General features: G+C 41.5%; 5 protein-coding genes across 9 annotated transcripts in view; 2 read left to right on the top strand and 3 right to left on the bottom strand.

Moving 5' to 3' along the window:
- The window catches only part of trpv1 (transient receptor potential cation channel, subfamily V, member 1), a 14,950-nt gene extending 14,078 nt beyond the window's left edge, over nucleotides 1-872 (bottom strand). The window contains exon 1 of the mRNA XM_019895294.1: nucleotides 430-872. The gene's annotated coding sequence lies outside the window, so the exon portion shown is untranslated. The remainder of the gene's footprint in view (nucleotides 1-429) is intronic.
- Nucleotides 873-2,057: 1,185 nt separating this feature from the next.
- Nucleotides 2,058-5,542, bottom strand: shpk (sedoheptulokinase). Its single transcript, XM_019895201.1, has 7 exons — nucleotides 5,145-5,542; nucleotides 4,932-5,073; nucleotides 4,300-4,456; nucleotides 3,788-3,940; nucleotides 3,459-3,634; nucleotides 2,897-3,097; nucleotides 2,058-2,789 (listed from the first exon to the last, which is right to left on the bottom strand). The coding sequence occupies exons 1-7, from the start codon at nucleotides 5,280-5,282 to the stop codon at nucleotides 2,362-2,364; spliced, it is 1,395 nt and encodes a 464-aa protein (XP_019750760.1). The 5' UTR covers nucleotides 5,283-5,542; the 3' UTR covers nucleotides 2,058-2,361.
- LOC109531135 (ubiquitin) lies at nucleotides 3,456-18,071 on the top strand. Of its 2 annotated transcripts, XM_019895249.1 has the most exons (3): nucleotides 3,456-3,466; nucleotides 14,393-14,397; nucleotides 17,712-18,071. In XM_019895249.1, exon 3 carries the CDS (start codon nucleotides 17,720-17,722, stop codon nucleotides 17,951-17,953), a length of 234 nt encoding a protein of 77 aa, XP_019750808.1. In that variant the 5' UTR covers nucleotides 3,456-3,466; nucleotides 14,393-14,397; nucleotides 17,712-17,719; the 3' UTR covers nucleotides 17,954-18,071. The 2 variants fall into 2 exon arrangements, with proteins under 2 accessions (XP_019750808.1, XP_019750807.1); XM_019895248.1 differs by lacking the exons at nucleotides 3,456-3,466; nucleotides 14,393-14,397 and adding an exon at nucleotides 17,050-17,164.
- Nucleotides 5,022-7,956, top strand: emc6 (ER membrane protein complex subunit 6). 3 transcript variants are annotated; one of them, XM_019895244.1, is made up of 3 exons: nucleotides 5,581-5,786; nucleotides 5,942-5,976; nucleotides 7,260-7,956. In XM_019895244.1, the coding sequence occupies exon 3, from the start codon at nucleotides 7,292-7,294 to the stop codon at nucleotides 7,622-7,624; it is 333 nt and encodes a 110-aa protein (XP_019750803.1). In that variant the 5' UTR covers nucleotides 5,581-5,786; nucleotides 5,942-5,976; nucleotides 7,260-7,291; the 3' UTR covers nucleotides 7,625-7,956. The 3 variants fall into 3 exon arrangements, with proteins under 3 accessions (XP_019750804.1, XP_019750803.1, XP_019750802.1); XM_019895245.1 differs by lacking the exons at nucleotides 5,581-5,786; nucleotides 5,942-5,976 and adding an exon at nucleotides 5,022-5,123; XM_019895243.1 differs by lacking the exon at nucleotides 5,942-5,976.
- On the bottom strand, nucleotides 9,193-15,357 carry p2rx5 (purinergic receptor P2X, ligand-gated ion channel, 5). 2 transcript variants are annotated; one of them, XM_019895202.1, is made up of 12 exons: nucleotides 14,918-15,357; nucleotides 14,125-14,275; nucleotides 13,843-13,914; nucleotides 13,103-13,178; nucleotides 12,798-12,882; nucleotides 12,606-12,686; nucleotides 11,683-11,824; nucleotides 10,998-11,131; nucleotides 10,839-10,932; nucleotides 10,682-10,747; nucleotides 10,502-10,590; nucleotides 9,193-9,579 (listed from the first exon to the last, which is right to left on the bottom strand). In XM_019895202.1, the coding sequence occupies exons 1-12, from the start codon at nucleotides 15,046-15,048 to the stop codon at nucleotides 9,324-9,326; spliced, it is 1,377 nt and encodes a 458-aa protein (XP_019750761.1). In that variant the 5' UTR covers nucleotides 15,049-15,357; the 3' UTR covers nucleotides 9,193-9,323. The 2 variants fall into 2 exon arrangements, with proteins under 2 accessions (XP_019750761.1, XP_019750762.1); XM_019895203.1 differs by lacking the exon at nucleotides 13,843-13,914.
- Nucleotides 18,072-19,803: the final 1,732 nt, after the last annotated feature.

The raw sequence follows: 19,803 nt of genomic DNA, 5'->3' as shown, positions 1-19,803 counted from the left end.
GTGTGTGTGTGTGTGTGTGTGTGTGTGTGTGTGTGTGTGTGTGTGTGTGTGTGCGCGCGTGTGTGATGAATGGAATTCCGCATTGGTGTGCAATTGTAAAACAAGGCTGTGTGTAGAAAAAAAAAATCTGAAACTGCATTTAGGAGTGGCTCAATTCTGGCTGGCCATATTCGGGCCGGAGTTGGAAATACATTTCTGGCCCAAATACTTCACGCCACAACCGGCCCTCATCTGGTTTGCCAGAGTCAAGCCAGTGCCTCCTTTGCCACGCCTGGGCCGTGTTCGGCCCACATGCGTTATGCCATTGCCGACACCAGGCCAGCTGTGCCGGATTCATGCCGAAGCCGGGCCAGATGCCTTTGCTGACTGGGTGTCCATGAACTTGATTATCTATTAGTCGGCAATTAATCTGGTACACTAGTTACTCACCTCAACGGGGTCCTGATGAAAATGGCTACAGAGCCAGTTTGATGAAGTGTGAAAAATGATTGTAATTAAAATGAAGATGTCCTTTGGAGTATCCAACTGATCAGGTCCGAAATTCTACAAATTCCGATTCAAACGATGAGAGGCTGGGTCTTTGGAGGGAATTGATGCTAAAAATGACTCTTTCTTTTCTGGCACTACAAAAATATTCCTTTTCATCTGTCCATAGTAAAATGTAAAAATTTGGCCGGTTCCAAAAGAATCCTGTTAGTCTTGCCCAAAAATTCTAAAACTGAAAAAAATTCATCTTTATTCTGGCACCGTCACTGATTGTACTTAAATTTTTGAGATGCAAGGATAAAAATAGAGCCACCACAAGACGATCCGTTTTTTCAGATTGGGGGTGTGGTCAGTAACCTCATGAACATCATCAATGATGACCTCAGTGGTACCTTGCAGATGCTTTGATGTCACACCTACAAAACTCTCTCTCTCTCTCTCTCTCTCTCTCTCTCTCTCTCTCTATATATATATATATATATATATATATATGCACCAAAAAATATGAAATATACAAATGTTTTTTTTTGGTTTGTTACATATTACAATTCATATAGAAGCATCTAGCCGTTTTAATCGAAATGTTAGGTCCTTCCTTCTCCTATAACATTTATCAGCCATGGTTTCCTTTTTAGCCCATTCTGGTTCAAGTTACTGTGTGTTCAGTTTCACTTCAACGTGTCTGTGTTTGCATGTGCGTGTGGGATGATCACTGGTCCCGTGATCACTGTGTGATATTTTCGGCCATGCAGTACAGGCTCACTCAGTGTGGCAACCAGCTGCTTCCTGTTCTCTTTGAGACATTACTGTAGTTACAACAGAATTCCCCAGTCATTGCACGACCACGATTGGCACTTGGACTGAAAGTCGTCATTCAGGATAACGGCGAGCAAACATTCACAACTGGAGGAATGTAACAATGTTAAATGCGGAGCGAATTGAAATTGTCTTTGAGCGTTTGCAATAGCACTCACATGATTAAAAACAATTGTAATAAGGTGATAAATATTAGATGCCACTTTGGGAGGCATTGAATTTATCTCTCGAGCCTTCTCTGGGTCATTGAGAGATTCAGTGACCATCTGAAAGCAGGCTCGTGAGGGTGACTTTTTAAGCAGTTCGATGATACTTTGAGGCTGCTCCCTTCCTTTTTCCTCATCATCAGCCTCCATTGTCTAGCTTGGACAAGCTCGATGAAGTGCCGCTCATTTTGTGCGTCTTCGCCTTTGGAATGATGGCACCAAGACTTTATCGCCTTCTGATCAAGTCTTTCCTTTTCTTATTTTGTAAACCATTCCAGTTCTGATGCAGCTCTAGAAACTTGTCTCTTGACATCTTCTGAAAATTCTATTTGCCCATGATGGGGAGATTAAAATGTACAAAGTTAATTCTTTTGTGTCCAGCTGTTCATCACATAGGGAGCAGCCAATCAGTGGGAGTTGTAGAGATCATGCTTATTTCACAAAATAAACAAAACCATTTTTTTATCTTGCTTTTTAATGCATTTTTCATTGATAATCTGTCAAATGCCATAATCAATATACAAGCATACAAATTGGACTTTTTTTTAAAAATTCAAATTCAGCGAGGGATTAAATAATTATTCCTCGACTGTACGTGTATTTACATTAGCTCTATGTAAACTAATGAGAAACAAGCTGCCATTCAAATGTGCTATGACAAGCAATGCTCGAGAACGAATTAATTTCTCCGTGGCATATACCGTAGTTGCTTTTGTCCTTTGATCCATAAAAATAGAACCCAAGCTATTTATTTAAAAAAGCAGAATAAGACACTTGCCAGCAAAATGTGTAAGGCGGGCACTTCGTTCATTGAACTGTTCCTTTGTCATCTTCAAGAAGCGACTCAAATTTGTCATTTCACCACAGGAGAAGCACCATCGATCGATCCGAGTCGGTCGCAGAGGACTAAAGCAACGCCAACAGCAGAGTCAGCATTCTGTCCATATACGACCGACTGAGAAAACACTCTCTCCACTTCCTGTCTAAGCACCTCATTCCGCGCAAGGGCGCTCCCGCTACCCACTATCCTGTTGACGCCCGCCTGCCGCAGGCGCTCAGGGGGCATCATGGAGGCCAGGTTCTCCAGGATCCCGTGGCACAGCGCTCTGGTCACGTGACCGAGAGAGAGATTACAGGCGGAGATGTTGGTCACTCGAGCCAGAGCGAAAGGGTCGTGCCTCTCTCCCAGAATGGTCGGACTCACTGTGAGGTCACTGCTTTCCTGCTCCAGAGCACAACCGATCATCTTTTCATATAAAGATTGCTCGCTCAGCTCCACGCCTGCAATGGAGACGAAGTGGAATTGTTGCAAGGGCAATCATACAATTGATCATCCTTTTCGAATACAACACCACAGAAATGCATGTGCGATCGATAAAAGTACACACCAAGTTCTTTCATCCAGCCAGTCAACATTTCTACAAAAGTGGCCAGCACATTGCCGCCGTTGAGTGACGCCGCCACCGCCAAGTATGAGGAGCCAAAGTACGGGAAGAAGGCAATAGAGGATTCGGGCTGTGGTGAGTCGGGAGGTTTGAAGTCAGCTGGCATGGCGAAGGTCAGTTGGGCTGAGGTGCTTATGTTAAGAACTAGGACGTTAAGGGCATAAAACGTGCAGATTTGTGAGTTGGGATTAAAACAGATGTTGATGACTTCACGTGCAAGGAAAAATGAAGCCAGTTTTTACAAAGTAGATTGAGTGTACGCAGTGCAGGTATTCCCAACCTGTTGTGTGAGATTACAAATGTAGAGATGTAGGTTAAGATGCTAAAAATGAGTGTGTACAGTATGTGCCCAGCTTTAGAGGATCCATGTGCACCAATCTTCGTTCTGTTACACAACTCCAAGATTTTCATGACAAAACCTGACAAAATGTGTTGGAGAATGGCCGATGTGACATTTCAGAAATTGATTCACTGGACAACAGAAAGAGAAGACCACTTCTTTCACCTGCGTCTGTCTGCGCACTCAAACAGGAGTACACAGCGCACTGGAAGTCTCCTAGGGCGGCCCCTACTGGCGTGCCAGCGGGAATGCCATGCCAGTCAGAGCGCGTGTGGCCCGCCAGCTCACCAGAGGGGACACACTGAGGAAGCAGGTGCAAAGGGAAGCCGGCGCCATTGAGACTAGAAGATGCACACACACACAAACACAACTGTTGTGTCACACTATCAGTTTGAACAGAATGCCATGCATTTAGTACTTAAGTTAGATTTAATATTCAGAAAGCTCACACACACCGTTAGCATATAAATCAACAATACAAGCCGTTTACATACATGTCCATGTTCCATTGGCCAGAGGATGTGTTGTAGAAACCCCAGCTGGCTGCATTCTGAGGTGTCATGAGACATCGGTCTAACCCACACAGCATGGATACCACATAGTCCTGAATGGTGCCGGCAACAGTGAAGTCCTTTAGGAACTCGGGCCTGCAGAAGAATCACGCTCATAATTACACCTTACAAGAGAGCCATAATTACGTTGACATACTGTATGGTCAGGTCCTGAAATAGTGGGACACTGACGCAAGTCACATTGTTTTGGCTCTAAACACCCCGACACTACATTTGAAATGAAACAAAACGAGGTGTGCTTAAACTGCTGACTCCCTACTTTTATTTGAGGGTATTTCGATCCAAAACGGATGAACACTTTCGGAATCACAGAAGTATTTGAAAGTACATTTTGTTCGTTTCATTTCAAATTCATTGAGGTGGTGTTTAGAGGCAAAAAGATGAGAACTGTGTCCCAATATTTATGGCCCTGAGTGTATGTGTGTTTTGCTCACCTGTGTTTCATGTACCAAAAAATGGTCGCACAGCCGAATCCTGTGGCCACGCTGAGGTGCGAGTTCGGTTTTGGAAGGGAGGACAGGAAGCTATTGCTGCAGCGGCCATCTTGCCAGGTGATCAACTGACTGAGATTCCCGCTGGACCAATCGCAACCTGCAAGCAATGAAATGTTCATACTTTAGAATCCGTCCGAACTAATATTGCTTTTCACTTTTGTATTACTGTAATACAAAGACATCCCTGGCACTCCCATTAATATATTTTATTACAAGACAATAGAAAAGTGATCCCAGTCCCAGATTAATTAGTATTGTAAAATTGTAATGCAGTGTACTAGTGTTATTTCATGAATAACCAAACAACAGCGTTCCATATCTCGTGGCAGTACACATACTTTCACAACGATCCTCTATATTAGAATATTAAGTCGTATATAAGTCATAATAACTAAATAATTGTATTAAACCCCTTCAGAGGCCAAAAAACGGAATGGTGGTACTGTATTCGTATTCTAACACTACGCCAAGCACCAACCGTAAACCACCGAGAAACTATATGATACATATTTATGAATACAAATAATATGGAGAAATATAGGACTGGCGAAAAAAAAAGACAACGTGTTTACCACTCTTTGCATTCCAAAACAAAACCCCGTGCATCTGTCCAGATACCCCGATGCTGCACACATGTTGCAGCTTGTCCTTGGATAGCAGCCCGACGCACCGGTTGAGAGTGTCCAGAATACGCGCGGTATCCTGCTCCTTGGCCTGGATATCGGTGACACAGATGTTTACGACGGATGTTTTTTAGGTCACTTGTGAGTATGTCGATCACTTACCTTTATCCCGTTTGAATCGGCTATGTCAGAAGCAGTTGCCAAACTCTGGCTTGCAGCGACACTCTTTGAATCGCTTTCTAATAAAACTGCTTTAATCGATGTGGTGCCCACATCTAAACCCAGAATGTACGAAGGCATAATGGCAGTCACACACGACCCTCAGGCAACAGCTCAACACACTCTTCTTCTTCGGTGTTTGACTCAGTAACTACACAAGTGTACAGTATTACTGCACCCACCTGGGGCTATTCGTTCAGTAGGTCATTCTCATAAAAAAAATATTTACGTAAGAAAGCGTACATATTTTAAAAACATTTATTTTTCTTCAATTAACAACATACTTGCTGCCTACACCAACTTTAATAAAATCCTACGTTTTATTGTGCCATGAATGCGCCGTCAGCATCCTCATTTGTGATGACTGTACTTTTTCCAGTTCCCACAATGCACTGCGACTAGCATGGACGGGAACTGACTGGCAAGGACTCCAACTCCTGATTGATAAAAATGAAGGTGGCTTTACCTCACCATTTTTGCTAACTTCGCTCGCAGCAGTTCCGCGTTCAAGTTGACGAAGTCATATTTTACACACGATGCATCTGTGATTGAGCCGTAAGGAGCCGAGAAGCCGTTTACCCTCCGGTAAGAATCATAGTTAGCATTAGCATGAACACGGCGTTAGCATAGTGGCGCGAGTAGTGATCCTAGATTGCATGTTGAAAGACAGGGTAAAGTCACACACCGCTGGTGTCACCTGTTTTACGACAAATAGTTTTTGGTCTGTCATTTCATGTCAGGATTACACATGACTGTGCTACTTTACGTTGATCAGGTATTTTTTGTACACTTGAACTCTATCATCTGTCAATTTATATATAGCAACCCATCGCCGTATCAAACCGATGAACTGTCGTTTATAGTCAAAACAAAATTTCTTCCAATACACGGGTGTAGATTGCAACAGCTGTACGGTGTCTGTAAAAGAAATGGGCAGCCCTGTTCAAATGCTCTCTTATTGACAACGTAAAGGGGTCAAGATGAATCGTTTCAAAAATCCCTCCCCAGTCACGTGACCTGTCAATTGTACAACTCAACTGGGGGGAAAAAAAAAACTAAAATCGGAGAGGGTGTCCACACCCTCTTGTAGCTGTGGATGTGGCTATGTTCGGAATTAACCAAACACATGCAAATGCATGTGAAATGGGAGTGAGTACATACCCGACACCATCGAATGCCTTTGATGGACCCAAAATAAAGATGATGTAGTAGTAGCTTTTCATTACATTATTGTGGTCACTCTTGCAGCATATGTGCACAGAGAGCTCTCGTTGAAAGGCAGAGATGGGAAATCCAGCTGCAGAAAGTACAATCCCTGCCACGAACCAGCTGGTTTATTTGACAGTTGGGTTGAAGCACCTGTGGCTAAACCCAAGCTGTGGCAGTAATTTTACTTTCTGGCCCTGGATTTCACTGTTGAAAGGTAGGAGAAGGGTACAAATCAAATTCCTAGGCTCTATTTATGTTGTGAAACACAGTGAAGACAGTCACCATCAAGTGGGCGAAATATGGCACAGCTCAGAACGGGATGTCTCTCCAAAATTGAATAAAAGATGAGAAGTAAATAAAACAAGGAGGCTGCCAAGAGGCCAGCGGCCACATTGAAGGAGTTTTGTCCTCTTCATATGTCTGAGCCATGGGGTAAGTTGACAAGACTTGACGCTTCATCTTAGAAAGAAAACAAGTCCAACTTTATTGTGCAAAAACACACTTGAATTCCCCTAACTGGCCAAACCAAGGTTGGATTTTTGGGCCATAATAATCATAATGTTTGACACAAACACAACACTGCTAATCACCAAAAGAACACCATACCAACATGAAAGCGGGTTCTTGAACATTTTTTATTTGTCCCAGTTTTTCAAAGTCTCTATCATTTGAATTGAACAAATGATAGGTCACATTTAGGGTGGAAAAAGTTTAGAAATTATTTAGCCTCATCTCGATTTTTGACAGGACAAAAACATTTTGGAATAACGGTGTTTTTTTTTTATATCCACTGCATCGAATTTTCATTGTAAAATGTAAACGCACAAACGCATTGTGCATTCTTTGCAGAATCTTCCCGTGACCCTACAACCACAGCCAAGATGGCAACCGTCATAGCCAAACGAGAGGGGCCGCAGTTCATCAGCGAAGTGGCCGTGAGGGGCAATGCCGCCGTCCTGGATTACTGCCGCACCTCCGTGTCAGCGCTGTCCGGGGCTACCGCCGGAATCCTGGGCCTGACGGGACTGTATGGCTTCATTTTTTACTTTTTGTCCTCCTTCCTCCTGTCTTTGCTGCTCATTCTCAAGGCCGGACGACGATGGAACAAGTGCTTTAAATCCAGACGGCTCCTCTTCACCGGGGGCCTGGTTGGAGGTCTTTTCACCTACGTCCTCTTCTGGACTTTCCTCTATGGAATGGTGCACGTGTACTAAAATAACCCGCATTCTCCTTAAACTAATTGCATTTTGTTTGAGCTGTAGATGAGCCAAAAATAGATTTTAATGTTATTCCATTGTGACCTGCTGACACGACATTTTTTTTCCTTACTCTTCACACACTCAACAATGCCTTTTAGTAACTCCAGGCCTCACCTGATTTATGATACTCCCCAGGATTATTATTTGGATTGTCGTCTAACAGACTGTAGCACATAATATCCTAAACAAGGTGCAACTATTTGATGTTGCACTTTTCTGTATAGTCTTGAAGTTCAACACAAAGAAATGTGATTACTGATTGGAATAAATACCTCTGTACTTATCTGCATCTGTCAAATGTTTTTTGTTTTTTTTTGTTTTTTTTTTTTTGCTTTACTCGCTATCGACGCGACATGCATTCATTTGCAACAATAAGACCTTTGAAAGAATATCGGAATACACTCACATTTGTACAGTCGCACACAATACCAGGCAGAGCAATTACATGTTGAATTTACCGCACAAATCATGGCATCAAGGCATTAGTGAAGTAAAGGGTGGGCAAATTTGATGTTAAAATTGGACATGGTCCAGGTCGTTTGAAGATGAGCCACAAACGTTTTGTGAAACAGGTTAATTAATTGTAAAGAAACTCAGAGACATTTTTAAAAATCGATGATGTTTTCAATGCATATGTAAAATTATTTGTGATTTTAAGATGAAGCAACATTGTACCACACGTGTATACAATATTTTTACCCATTTTAAGTTTTAAAAGAGGCTAAATCTGTCAAATGTGTGTCGCCTCAGTTAAGTCCCCCGCGTTGATGCATTTTACTTTATATTTTAAAATGTACTTTTAAATTATCAAGGAAGCATACTGAAGTGACACTGCTGGATGGAAAGATGAAGATCCTTGTATGTAGAGGAGTGAAATTTAGCCGGGGTCGTTAGCGGAAGTTAGAGAGACTTTTTGTTGCATGAGTTTTTGCTCTGTTGGCACCTTTTGATGTGTGAGACATTTATTTTTAAGGGAAATGTAAGATGCGTTTGGGGATCATAGTTTGTGGTATATTTATTAAACCATTAATACATGCAATAATAAAAATGGGGGAAGCATCAATTTCTCCTCGTTTTTCGGTATTTATAGCGGATAGGGAGGAGGGACCTTGCCCTGGTGTGGGGGTTTTTACTGTAGTTTTATTACCTCGTGTGGCTCAAAGAGGATAGTTCACTCTATTTTCTTTCCTAATTCATTTTAGAATGGGTCAATTTGACCCGCAGTATAACAACAGGGTTAATACACTTCGAATGACAATTTCTACAGATCAGGTGACTGGCTGCTAGTGTCAGTCAGCACTGTAAAAATCAACTCAAAATATCATGCAAATCGAATGTCAAGGAGTGATTGGCTAAAACAATGGCAAAGAATACGCAAAGATTCAGCATGGCATCCGACAAAATGCCATGGTTGATGTTGAGATGAGTCCTATGTTAATGGAACTGTCCAAGATTCCATTTTACATCAGCCGGCAAATGCAACATTTCTTCCCGTATATCTTTACACAGGTGCAGTTGTCAAGGCGGTCTCTCTGAGCAGGTGACAAGCCAGCAGCCATGTCACTAAAGTGATAAGTGAGTTACAGTTTTTTGGTTCCACCTTTCGAGACCAACGCCGCGGGTCATTTTTGCCTTGCAATTGCTTCTTCTATTTTCAATTGTGTGAAGCAAATGTGATGTGATGCTTTAGTTCCGCACCATGTGCAGAGAGGGTGGAGGTGTACCGCTGGCCGGTGTTACGTGGAATGGTGGGACCCCGTTTGTCCTTGGTTGCCTTGTTTTGAACCTCCATGGCTTCAATATCATCTGTCTGTTTCATGGAGTTGGTAGCCCCCTTTTCTGCAGCTAGTTTCCTGGATTTCCTTTCCCTTTCCCGATTCTTCTTCTCTCTGATTGTGTTCCGCTCTTTCCTGGAAGATTCAGTGAGGGAGAGGTGAGCCAACGGATTTCAACTTTGAGGAAAAACGTTATCTTTGAAGCCAGGATGAACTACTCCAGTTTGCCAGCGCTTTTCAAAGTGTGAGGTGATGCGTCTCCACTAGAGGGCGCCAGAGGACTTCAAGGGAACGAGAGCGTTATGGAAAGTTGCATGAACAGTTTGAGTTTATAATTACGATAACATTCATGTTAATTTCCATGAGCCCTTCTATGGCGTTTCGCATTATATGTTAGCATTAAGCTATTCTATGGTTTGGTTGAACATTTGTGTTTAAATATACAAAGTGCAACGTTTAACTTCTTTTTGTGTGTCAGTTTTACAGCAAGCTATAAAGTGGCAAACACTGTAAATAGCTTGAGTCACGTATGCTGTGCCCCTTGCAGAACAGTGAGGCATAGTTAGAAGGAGCACCAAATAATACTTTGAAAAGTCTGTGTGTTGAAAACGTGGGAGTACAATTTTTTATGTGTCACTATATCACCAATTCTGAAAATGTGTCTGTGAGAGAAGCAGTCTGAATTTATGAATTACATCTGATATCCATCCATTTTCAACACCACTTAACCCGAAGAGGGTCGCTGGAATTGCTGGAGCCTATCCCAGCTGACTTCGGGCAAAAGGCGGAATAACCCCTGAACTGGTTGCCAGGCAGTCACAGGGCACATATAGAGACGAACAACCATACACGGCCACATTTCACACCGGCACTGAGTGGTGCTGCACGCACACAAGTCAGGCAACGGTACCACTACACCAAATCTTGACTACACCCGATATTAAATAAGAAAAGCAGCGCTGTGTGCAGAGATAAGAGAATTCTCAAACTTGAAATTTCTTCGCGGAAAGTATCATTGCCCCCACACTCTGAAAAGGCCTGCAGATACAAATCTTACTTGAAATTGATGATCTCAAATTTCTTGTTTCTATAGAAGGAGCTGGTGTTCATCATATACAGTAGGATCATATCACATACAAAGGCTCCCTGCAAGGAGAATGAGACACAGTATACTTTTATTCCATACCGTGCGGCAGTGTAATTCTAACTCAGCAACAATATCATGAAGATAACTCACTATTCCTAGAAGAGCGACACCAGAGCCGATGGCAATTATTGTGGGAATGATGTTGAATTTTCCTGCCTGCAAGGAGCGGAGAAAACAAGATACATTTGGTGCAGTGACTATTACTGGAATCCTATTTGTTTCTAATTTCTCCAATTACAGCTACTACCTGGCCGTTGATCATGATGTCAAAACGAATTCCATATACTTTATATAAAGTGCGAAAGGTTTCCCCATTTTGATCTTTATAGTATCTGGCATATCTGCAAAGTAATGGCATCAGATGGATGAGTGAGAAAGAAAACTTGGGATGACTGAGATGACGTACCTGAAATTGTATCCTGATGTGACGGAGTTGTTCAAGTTTATGTCCAAACGGGTGAAGCTGTATTGTGGATTACACTGAGAGTAGTCCTTATCCAAATCGCAGTACCATTCAATTAGGATACCAACAGAGCCACCCTAAAGGGAAAAAAAAAAAAACACTGATCATTTTTCTTCTTCTCTGCTTTTCTGCAGATGACAGTCATTTTTTTAGCTATAACAATAAAAAAGAAGGGTCTACTTCAGGGGTGTCAAACTCGTTTTTGTCGCGGGTCATATTGTAGTTATGGTTTCCCTTGGAGGGCCGTTCTGAATTTTGGGAAACCATATAAATGTTTAATCCCCTCCACATATTACATACACAGCGCACAACAAATTGATCAATAACTATTTTTACAATCAGAAGTCAATTATAATGACTGTTATTGCGGATTACATATAACCATTTGAAATTTTGGTTCAGACTTTAGCAAGCACCATGGAACTTGACATGCTTGATTTGCTTTCGCGGGCCACATAAAAGGGTGTGGCGGGCCAGATCTGGCCCCCGGGCCTTGACTTTGACACCAATGGTCTACATTTTGATTGTCAACGGCCCCATAGTTTCATGTTGCATGAATAGTTTGGTTAACTTTCTTGGAAAAAAGTAAAGCAGCAGTATTTGTTATTACGGTCTGGCACTGGAGTACCTTTGCAGCCATGTCCTGGAAGTCATGTCCCGCCCACTTGACTAGATCTCCGAGGCGAAAGATGGGACAGTAAGGATGGTCCACTTGGTCATAGGAGCATCTTTTCAAGTAGCTGTCATCAGTGGTGTCAAGAACGTTGGACCTAGGATAGTGAAGACAGGGGTCATGACAAGTGCGACTCCTCATAAAAAGGGATGTGCATCACTTTTTTGGGGGGGGGGGGGTCTGGGCTTATTCTTGATATACTGTCTTTGTTTACCTAAAGGAGCCCACGCGATGGACTTAAGCGCCATATTGTGATGTCATATTAAAAAGTTCCACACAGCATATTTGTTTTCTATTTAGATCATAATAATTAGTCTGTGCAGCATGTTTGATTCGAGTTTGGACCTGAATGCTCAGCAACTTAAAAAAAGCTTCGACAGCACATAAGCAGTACCGCATGTCTGTCAGTCAGCTGCGAGCATATCGTTGGCACGCCTGCCGTAATTCAAAACACATAACGAGAGCGTGTGGATTTCAACAATGCCACTTAATATCACCTACATCCGGTCAAAAAAGACTGCGAGTGTCAGGATGCCGAAGAAAGACGCGTGGTTCATTTCAATGAGCGCGTGACATATACATAATTGCTGTGACTAGTGCCATCTGTCCACAACACTTGAAAGTGGAAAGAGGGGGGGAGCCCATCTCGCATGACACCTGTCCACAGTTAGGCTCGCTGTCAAGGGCATCTCGCATGACTGTTTCACTGTCTCAGTGAGAGTAATGCACAGGCCGTATTAATAGAAAGCTCCCTGCACCCTAAAGTTATTTAAAACATGCGTGGGCTACATAGATTTCTCAGCTCGCTTACTGATCGATGGAATGACGCCTTGAGATCTGAGGCGCGCCATCGCTCTTCACCACCCGCGGACACTTACTTGGAAAATTCAAACTTTGGGAACCTGATGAAGTTCTTGATGTAAATGGTGAAGTTTTCGGCTTCGCTCATTAATGGCACTCTGGGAGGGAATGTAGGAAACAAAGCATTTGTTGAAAAGGATTGGCAGCGTTCTATGGACTATATTGGCAAAAATAAAATAGATCGTTTGAAAATGTCTTAAGGTACTCACGTGGGTCTTTTGCTGTGTTCTACAGGACACCAGGCATGAATCTCGCAGGTGCCGGTGCTGTTTATACACAAGCCCGTTTTAATTCCTGATGGAGAGAGCAAAGATTCTTGGCTGGGTGGTGGTAAGATAAACAGTCAAATCCCAAATACAAAATGAAAAAAAATCATAAGGATCATGGAGCAGATGCTCATGTGGTAAATGGCCAGCCCGACTGATTCCAGCTCCTGATGTCACTCACTAGGTCACATCCCTTAAAGGCACACGAGACGTGTTTTCACATGCTATTGACAATAAATGCTTCTCACCATGTCCTGCTATGACAGTCTCCCCCTCGGTGCAGTCATCATCACTCAAGCATTGGCCATCAGGTACCTTGAAACTCTGTGATGCATAAATGACACGTTAAGTTAATTCAAATGCACAAGTGATGATATTTCGGCCATGACAGAATTGGAAGACATTTTTTTGCACCCAAATGAAATTTCATATCATCTATGTGCGATTTCGTATCATCTATGTACGATATACGGAAACACGCACGTGTTGTGTACATTATAGTTTTCCTGAGACAAAATGTAGCTAGCTATATGCAGTGTTTACTAAATATAATTTACAGTAAATTACCAAATCGCCCATGGGAACCCCTAAATATTTTGACTTTATATTCCCCCCATTTGGTGAGCAGTTAAATACCAAAAAGACAAAAAAAAAAAAATCTTTTTTAACCATATAGCAAAGTGTTTCTTAACCAGTTAGCCTTGCAGCTAACACAGCTACCATGTAGCCTTGTGCAAAAACGCTAACATAAGCACTGATTTGTAAATATATGTTTTTAAGGTGCCTTAGTATCTGTAACAGGGTGGCTCAAAACACAACAAAATATATGGTAACACCGAGCTGGAGGAATCAAATGATATAGTTTATTGCCAGTTTTTCTTCATAGCATCCATCCATTATCCAAATCCGACAAATGGTCTCTTTTTCAAACTGTTGCTCTCTGATTTGTCTTCCAATTCTGAAATGAGCCATTTATGTGTCCACTCACCTCGGCACAGAAGCCCAGCCTCTGATTGGGGGTCTCAATGTAATTTGTTACCACGAAGAAAACCTGCTCTCCCTGCACAATACAATTAGGCTTTTATTCATTGTGATGATGAAGGAAAAGGTTAAATGAATTACACACCCCGTCGATACGGTTAAAACTCATCAGGCAAATGCTGCTGCTGTTAACGACATCCACCCGCCCAAGTCATAATCCCACTTGACAAGATCTACAATTGAGGAAAGGTCTAATGCTGGGGGAAGTTTTAATATATGGCGAGCCTACATTTGGTGGAATGACGTAGTCCTCGGCACTCCACAGGTGAAGGCCGCTCTCAGAGCTGTTGGTCAGAGTGACGCCTTTGAGCTTGGTGATGACGGAGGACTGGATGGCCTCCTCTCTTTCCTGGTAGCCCTTCTTCATCACAAACACCCACCTAATGCATGGAGTAACACTTCATCAAATTGCTGCCATGTAATTAATCATCCATCCATTTTTATGTCCTTTTCCTCATTAGGCCGCGGATGAGCTGGAGCCTGCTTTTGGGCAGGAGGCGGGGTAACACCCTGGATAGGTCGCCAGCCATTCACGGGGCATATACTGTAGACAAAGAAGCATTCACACCTTTGGGAAATTTACAGTGTGTTCATAAATCAAATTCGCTTCTTTTTTTTTCGGAGCCAAGATTCAAACCCAGAACTGCAAGGCAGATGTGCTAACCACCATGGGCAGTCGTGCTGCTCACTCTTTGTCAGACATTTTCTAATCTGGAGCATTCTAATCAGCTATTCATTTAGAACATGGATTTCATGTTCACATCATTTCCTTATATGCTCTGGTTTGACATCACACAATGGTCTGACTGGAAAAGCCTTCTCGCTCAGCTTGAAGGGTTACCGAGTCTTTATAATAACACACATATACATGCTCTGCCACTTTAACGGAGCAAAGCAAACACACGGGACTTGCACAGGCACAACTATTTTTAACTTTGTGAATCACTTTGTGGAAGGTTAGTTTATGCAAAGCCACTCTTGGACAGAAACAATGGGGAGGGCAAGGCATGATTGCACCTTACCCGATTATGTATCCAAGCACGGCCAATTGGTAGATTCGAAACAGTATTCCAATCTTCCTGTTTTCGGCGATGACATACTTTTCCGTCTTGTAGTTCAGGAGGGAAAAGAAGAAGGTGCCCCAGCCGGCCATTTCGGTGGTCGTGTGAGGGAGTGGGGGAGTGAGGAAGCGACACCAGGCAGTGCATGGCCCTTCCTCAGCTGGTTGACTCGTCAGACCCACTGTCACTCAGCATGCTCCTCCAACATGCCCGAAGGCAACATGAGCACACGTCACATTCAACCATTCGACAGTCTTTTAAGATGGCTTTTGAAATTTACTTCAATATTTTTCTTTGGGGAGGAAAAAAAAACACTTTGTTTGTCAAGGGCGTGCAAGAGGATATGTGAATGAACACAAATAGTTTTAGAATCAATACATTTGAATGCTGAGCTGACCCGTAAGCAGCATTTGATTTTGGGGGGCCGACTATTTCTGCCAAGAGCATTGATCATTGATTATATTATACCTTCTATAAACTCATTGCGGCAGCAGTATTACACTGTACTCATGTTGTTTACATTTCTTTCTCCATGTATGGAAAAAGTAACACGTTAAAAAATATAGATGTATTCACTATTTATGTATATTATATCATTCAATCGGAAAATAATTGTGCAAGAAAAATGTGAGTTGGTACGCAAGCCAATGAATAAGTCACAAATTCGCAATGTGGCTTGGACTTGCGGGTCGCCCAATCAAAACATCATAAATTGGTATAAATCGGTTTGATATTCATGATGTATTGTCATTTCTTTAAATTTAATTAATTTCAACAGTTTGGGTTTTGTACAGCTTTTACATGTTGCATGTTAATAAACATGGCTAAGGCTTCACTTCTATCGCTTTAAATGAAATTTGTCACATGTACAGTACTGACAAAAAAAAATCATTGCATCATAGCCCATCGAACTGAGAAAATACAAAAGTGCAAACATTAATTATTATTTGTGTTATCTATTGCTCTTGGTCTCGCTCAATATATTATGTGTTTAAATAGGTTTGAATTGTTTTAAAAGAGACTTGAAAAGAATATAAGTTCTGTAAATGCCGTAAAAACATGCCAAGGTGTATTTAAATAGATTCATTATTTTTCACGGATTTTCACATATTATTGCACAGACGGTCAGTCACGTAACCCCGGCGATGGAGGGGAGATAACTACATATACAGTAGTGCAGCCCGGAGTTTGCAGTTTTAGGAGGGTACTTTCAGACCTAAATTTTCTCACTCTTGTTTTCTACCATAGTGTCATCTAGCGACGGGGGCGTGTAATTGCCGAGCAGTTTCAGGACAGGTCTTTTTATTTTTATTTTTTATTTCGATGGGCCGGGGCAGATTACTCGGGCAAATATACGGTGGCCGAGACAAATTATTACTGTACTCCAGTATTGACAAGGCAACAATCCAGAAACTTTTGTGTTAAAATGGTATCCAATTTTTAAAATTTTTAACATTAATCCCAACAAGTGCCAATAATTTTGAAATATTCGTGACTATTCCTTCCTCAAAATCATTTTGCCGAGCAATTATGATTAAATTAATTTATTTGTTTGCAATGTATGGAGTTTGCATTATGCAATACAATGCATAATTATTGATAGAGCGTTTTCACAACAGCTGTTGCAATTTTCCCCATTGTGGGACTATTAAAAACTATTATAGTATAAAGTAATAAAGTATAGTCTAGACTTGCGCTCTATGAAAAAGACCGTGAGAGAGAGAGAGAGACTAATCGATGTATATGATTTGGTTCAGTATTCAAAATTGTTTAGACCCCGACCTGATTAGATGGCGAGCCTGATCGACATTTACTTTCGAGCCACCAACCAATGGCAAGTCAAACTAACGATCCATTCATCCAATCAAAATGGGAAGATTTCAGTTGCTATGATGGTTCAAGACATTCCCGGCAAGACAGACCTTAATGCCATGTAATAATATTAAGCCGCGGAGCAACCCTTGTCAAAAACATACTCATAAAATGTACTTTAAGTGTAACTTGTGTCAACGAAATAAACGATAAAGTTTGAAAAGCTGTGTGCCAGGCAAAGAAGGAACTATTTTAATGCGGATGGATATTGCCAGTGACGTAAAAGCCCCAGGTTTATAAAGAATGTTGCCTTGACCTCATCACTCATAGAACGATCGCAGACGGCTCCCAGGCGAGAACGACGACGCACACAAACTGAAATATCATCATTTTATTGTAAGTAGCAAGTTAACAACTCATTTTGGTCGGCCCATTGAATCCACTGTCTGTGGATAGAATTATATCGGTTTTTTTTTTGGGGGGTGGGTTGGAAACTTTTCGCGAACCTGGTCTTCGTGAGCATTGGCAGCTGTTTGTATTAGTGGAAGCATAAAAAAATATTAAACGCTACTTGGGTGTACCCTTTGGATAAGTGAACTACTGTGTAAGACTTGAATTACAATTATCTGTGTTGGGATAATTTTCTAGGCCAATGATAGTGACTCAACATTTTCACTGGAAGCGTCCATTATAGGAGGCGTTAGCTGAGCAAAAAGGGAGTCAACAAGGTCTCAAAATGGCGCTGTCCACTGGAATGTTAATGGTGACAACACTAATAATCAATTGGTTGTTAAAATTAAAATTTTATTTTTTTTGACGTTGTGTAAAATTATATAATCTAAGATCATGGATTAAAGGTTTATATCTAATGAATAATGCACGCACATTTTACTGTACAGGTTTATAAGAGAGTACTTTAACATAGTTGACGTATTTATCTTAGGTGTAAACATGCAGATCTTTGTGAAGACCCTCACTGGCAAGACCATCACCCTCGAGGTTGAGCCCAGTGACACTATTGAGAATGTCAAAGCCAAAATCCAGGACAAGGAAGGCATTCCACCTGACCAGCAGAGGTTGATCTTTGCTGGTAAGCAGCTGGAAGACGGTCGCACTCTCTCTGACTACAACATCCAGAAGGAGTCCACCCTCCATCTTGTCCTGCGTCTCAGGGGTGGCCTGTAATCGATCACAATTCCATATTCTTAATCCTCAAGTAAATATAGTGCTGTTAATTTCACAGGCTTTTGCCATGATGACCAAATGTTCAATGCACATAATTGGAATAAATGATTAAAGCTATTATTTTGGTGTTTACTGTTATTTTATTATTGTTTTTTTTTCCTTTACGAGCCTATTTAGTCACCTTGCAGATCCAGCTCGGCCTCCTTCTCTGCCATAGAGGTGGAGTTCCACGTCTGTACAGCCATTTTGTGAGCAGATGACCCAGATGAGCTCGCTTTGCATGTGACATTATTTGGGCCTACTCACAGGTCAGGAGTGTCGGAATGTTTTCCTACATTCACTGCGTATAGGAAAATCAAGGAATTGCGAGGGCCCCGTTGCCTTAGCTCAAATTTATTCAGCATGCTAAAACCGTTCCATCAAGCAATCATGTAGAGTACTGAGAAGCTGTCACATCAAAGCTATCTGTTCATTGTGATGAGGCATAAATGTAATGTTTTTTTTTTTGGGGGGGTGGCGGTGGCTCACAGCCCTGTATCCCACTAAAATAGATCTGAATCTACCCTGAGTGGCGTGAAACGACCAGTTTGAAATAAATGACAATCTTTAAGGCTATTTTTATTTCAGGATCATAAAGTACAGTACTATTTTCAAATCAGACCTTGACATGGAGCAAAAAGTTGAGTCAAACGTTTTTTTCCTTCTGAAACTGAATTGTCTGTTTTAGATCTTTCTGTGCACATCTATACAAGTGCTACATAAAACCAATTATTAGTTGTGGTTTGTTACACTTCTTAGTTTTGTTCTAACATTTTTCCAACACCCACAATAGAGTTGTGGTCCGTCTCGCAAATATTTTTTTCTGCTTGCAGCTGATGATTAAAACAACGGCGGGCAGCAAATTTGGACACCACTGCAACAAGTAGTTGGAGTAGGTCTGGGGTAATGTGCCGCCGCCTCCTCTGGGGGGCGGTGCAAGGTCACCCTTGGATTATGTTAAACATCTCATTCGTTCAATTCCATTTTTCATATTTTATAAAATGAGCAATTCGAATAGTGGATGGACAATTCCAAGTTGCATGTTACCTGTAATTTCCATTTAGTTATTGGTTTCACATGACCATTTTAATGATTTAGAACACTTAATGTTAATTGCTCTTTACTCGCATTTGTAATACAGTATTTCAATGAGTTGCAGTAGTACTTATACCTTTTCATTTTGGGGAATGACATTTTTCCCTTTCCAGGCTATTCAATTTCTTTTTGTAACAACTGTTGTGAATAGTAAATTACGTATTGAGAAATGTTCAGCTTCAATGAAAGATACATTTGGATTATTTATAATACCGTCTGACGAGAATTAAACTTAATGACCCATTTGCCTTAATTAATGGCTCTGCATTTGATAATTGCCCCTCAAGTTTTTTTCCTGAAAAATCATTTGACTGTGCACATATTCAGCATGACGTCTCTGATCCACTGGTGAAATGGCACTTTGATCCCCTCCTCTTTCATCTACAACTACTTTGCTTCACACAACAAAGTGCATGCAGGAAAAGTGATGAAGATTGCACGACTGGTGTTATTTTATTTGACTTCAAGATGGCGCCGCGAGAGTGGCTGCCTTTCCAGCAGCTATTTTCTTCTGCTTCTTCCTTTCATAACTTTGCTGCTGTGAATTGGGAATTTCTCCATTGCGAGACTAATAAAGGTTTTCTTATCTAGCCGCCTTACTTCTTTCCCACCAGTTAAGTTTAGTTTTCCTAAATTGAAAGAGCACCCTAGGTCTTGCATATTAAATAGCAAGCAAAGTATCTTAATTTACTTTCACTGAACCACTTAATCTCAAT

Source organism: Hippocampus comes, unplaced genomic scaffold (assembly GCF_001891065.2).
Source record: "Hippocampus comes isolate QL1 unplaced genomic scaffold, H_comes_QL1_v1.1 scaffold177, whole genome shotgun sequence".
Taxonomy (NCBI): Eukaryota; Metazoa; Chordata; class Actinopteri; order Syngnathiformes; family Syngnathidae; genus Hippocampus; species Hippocampus comes.
Note: the sequence above shows the minus strand (reverse complement) of the source record. Positions and strands in the feature narration are given on the sequence as shown.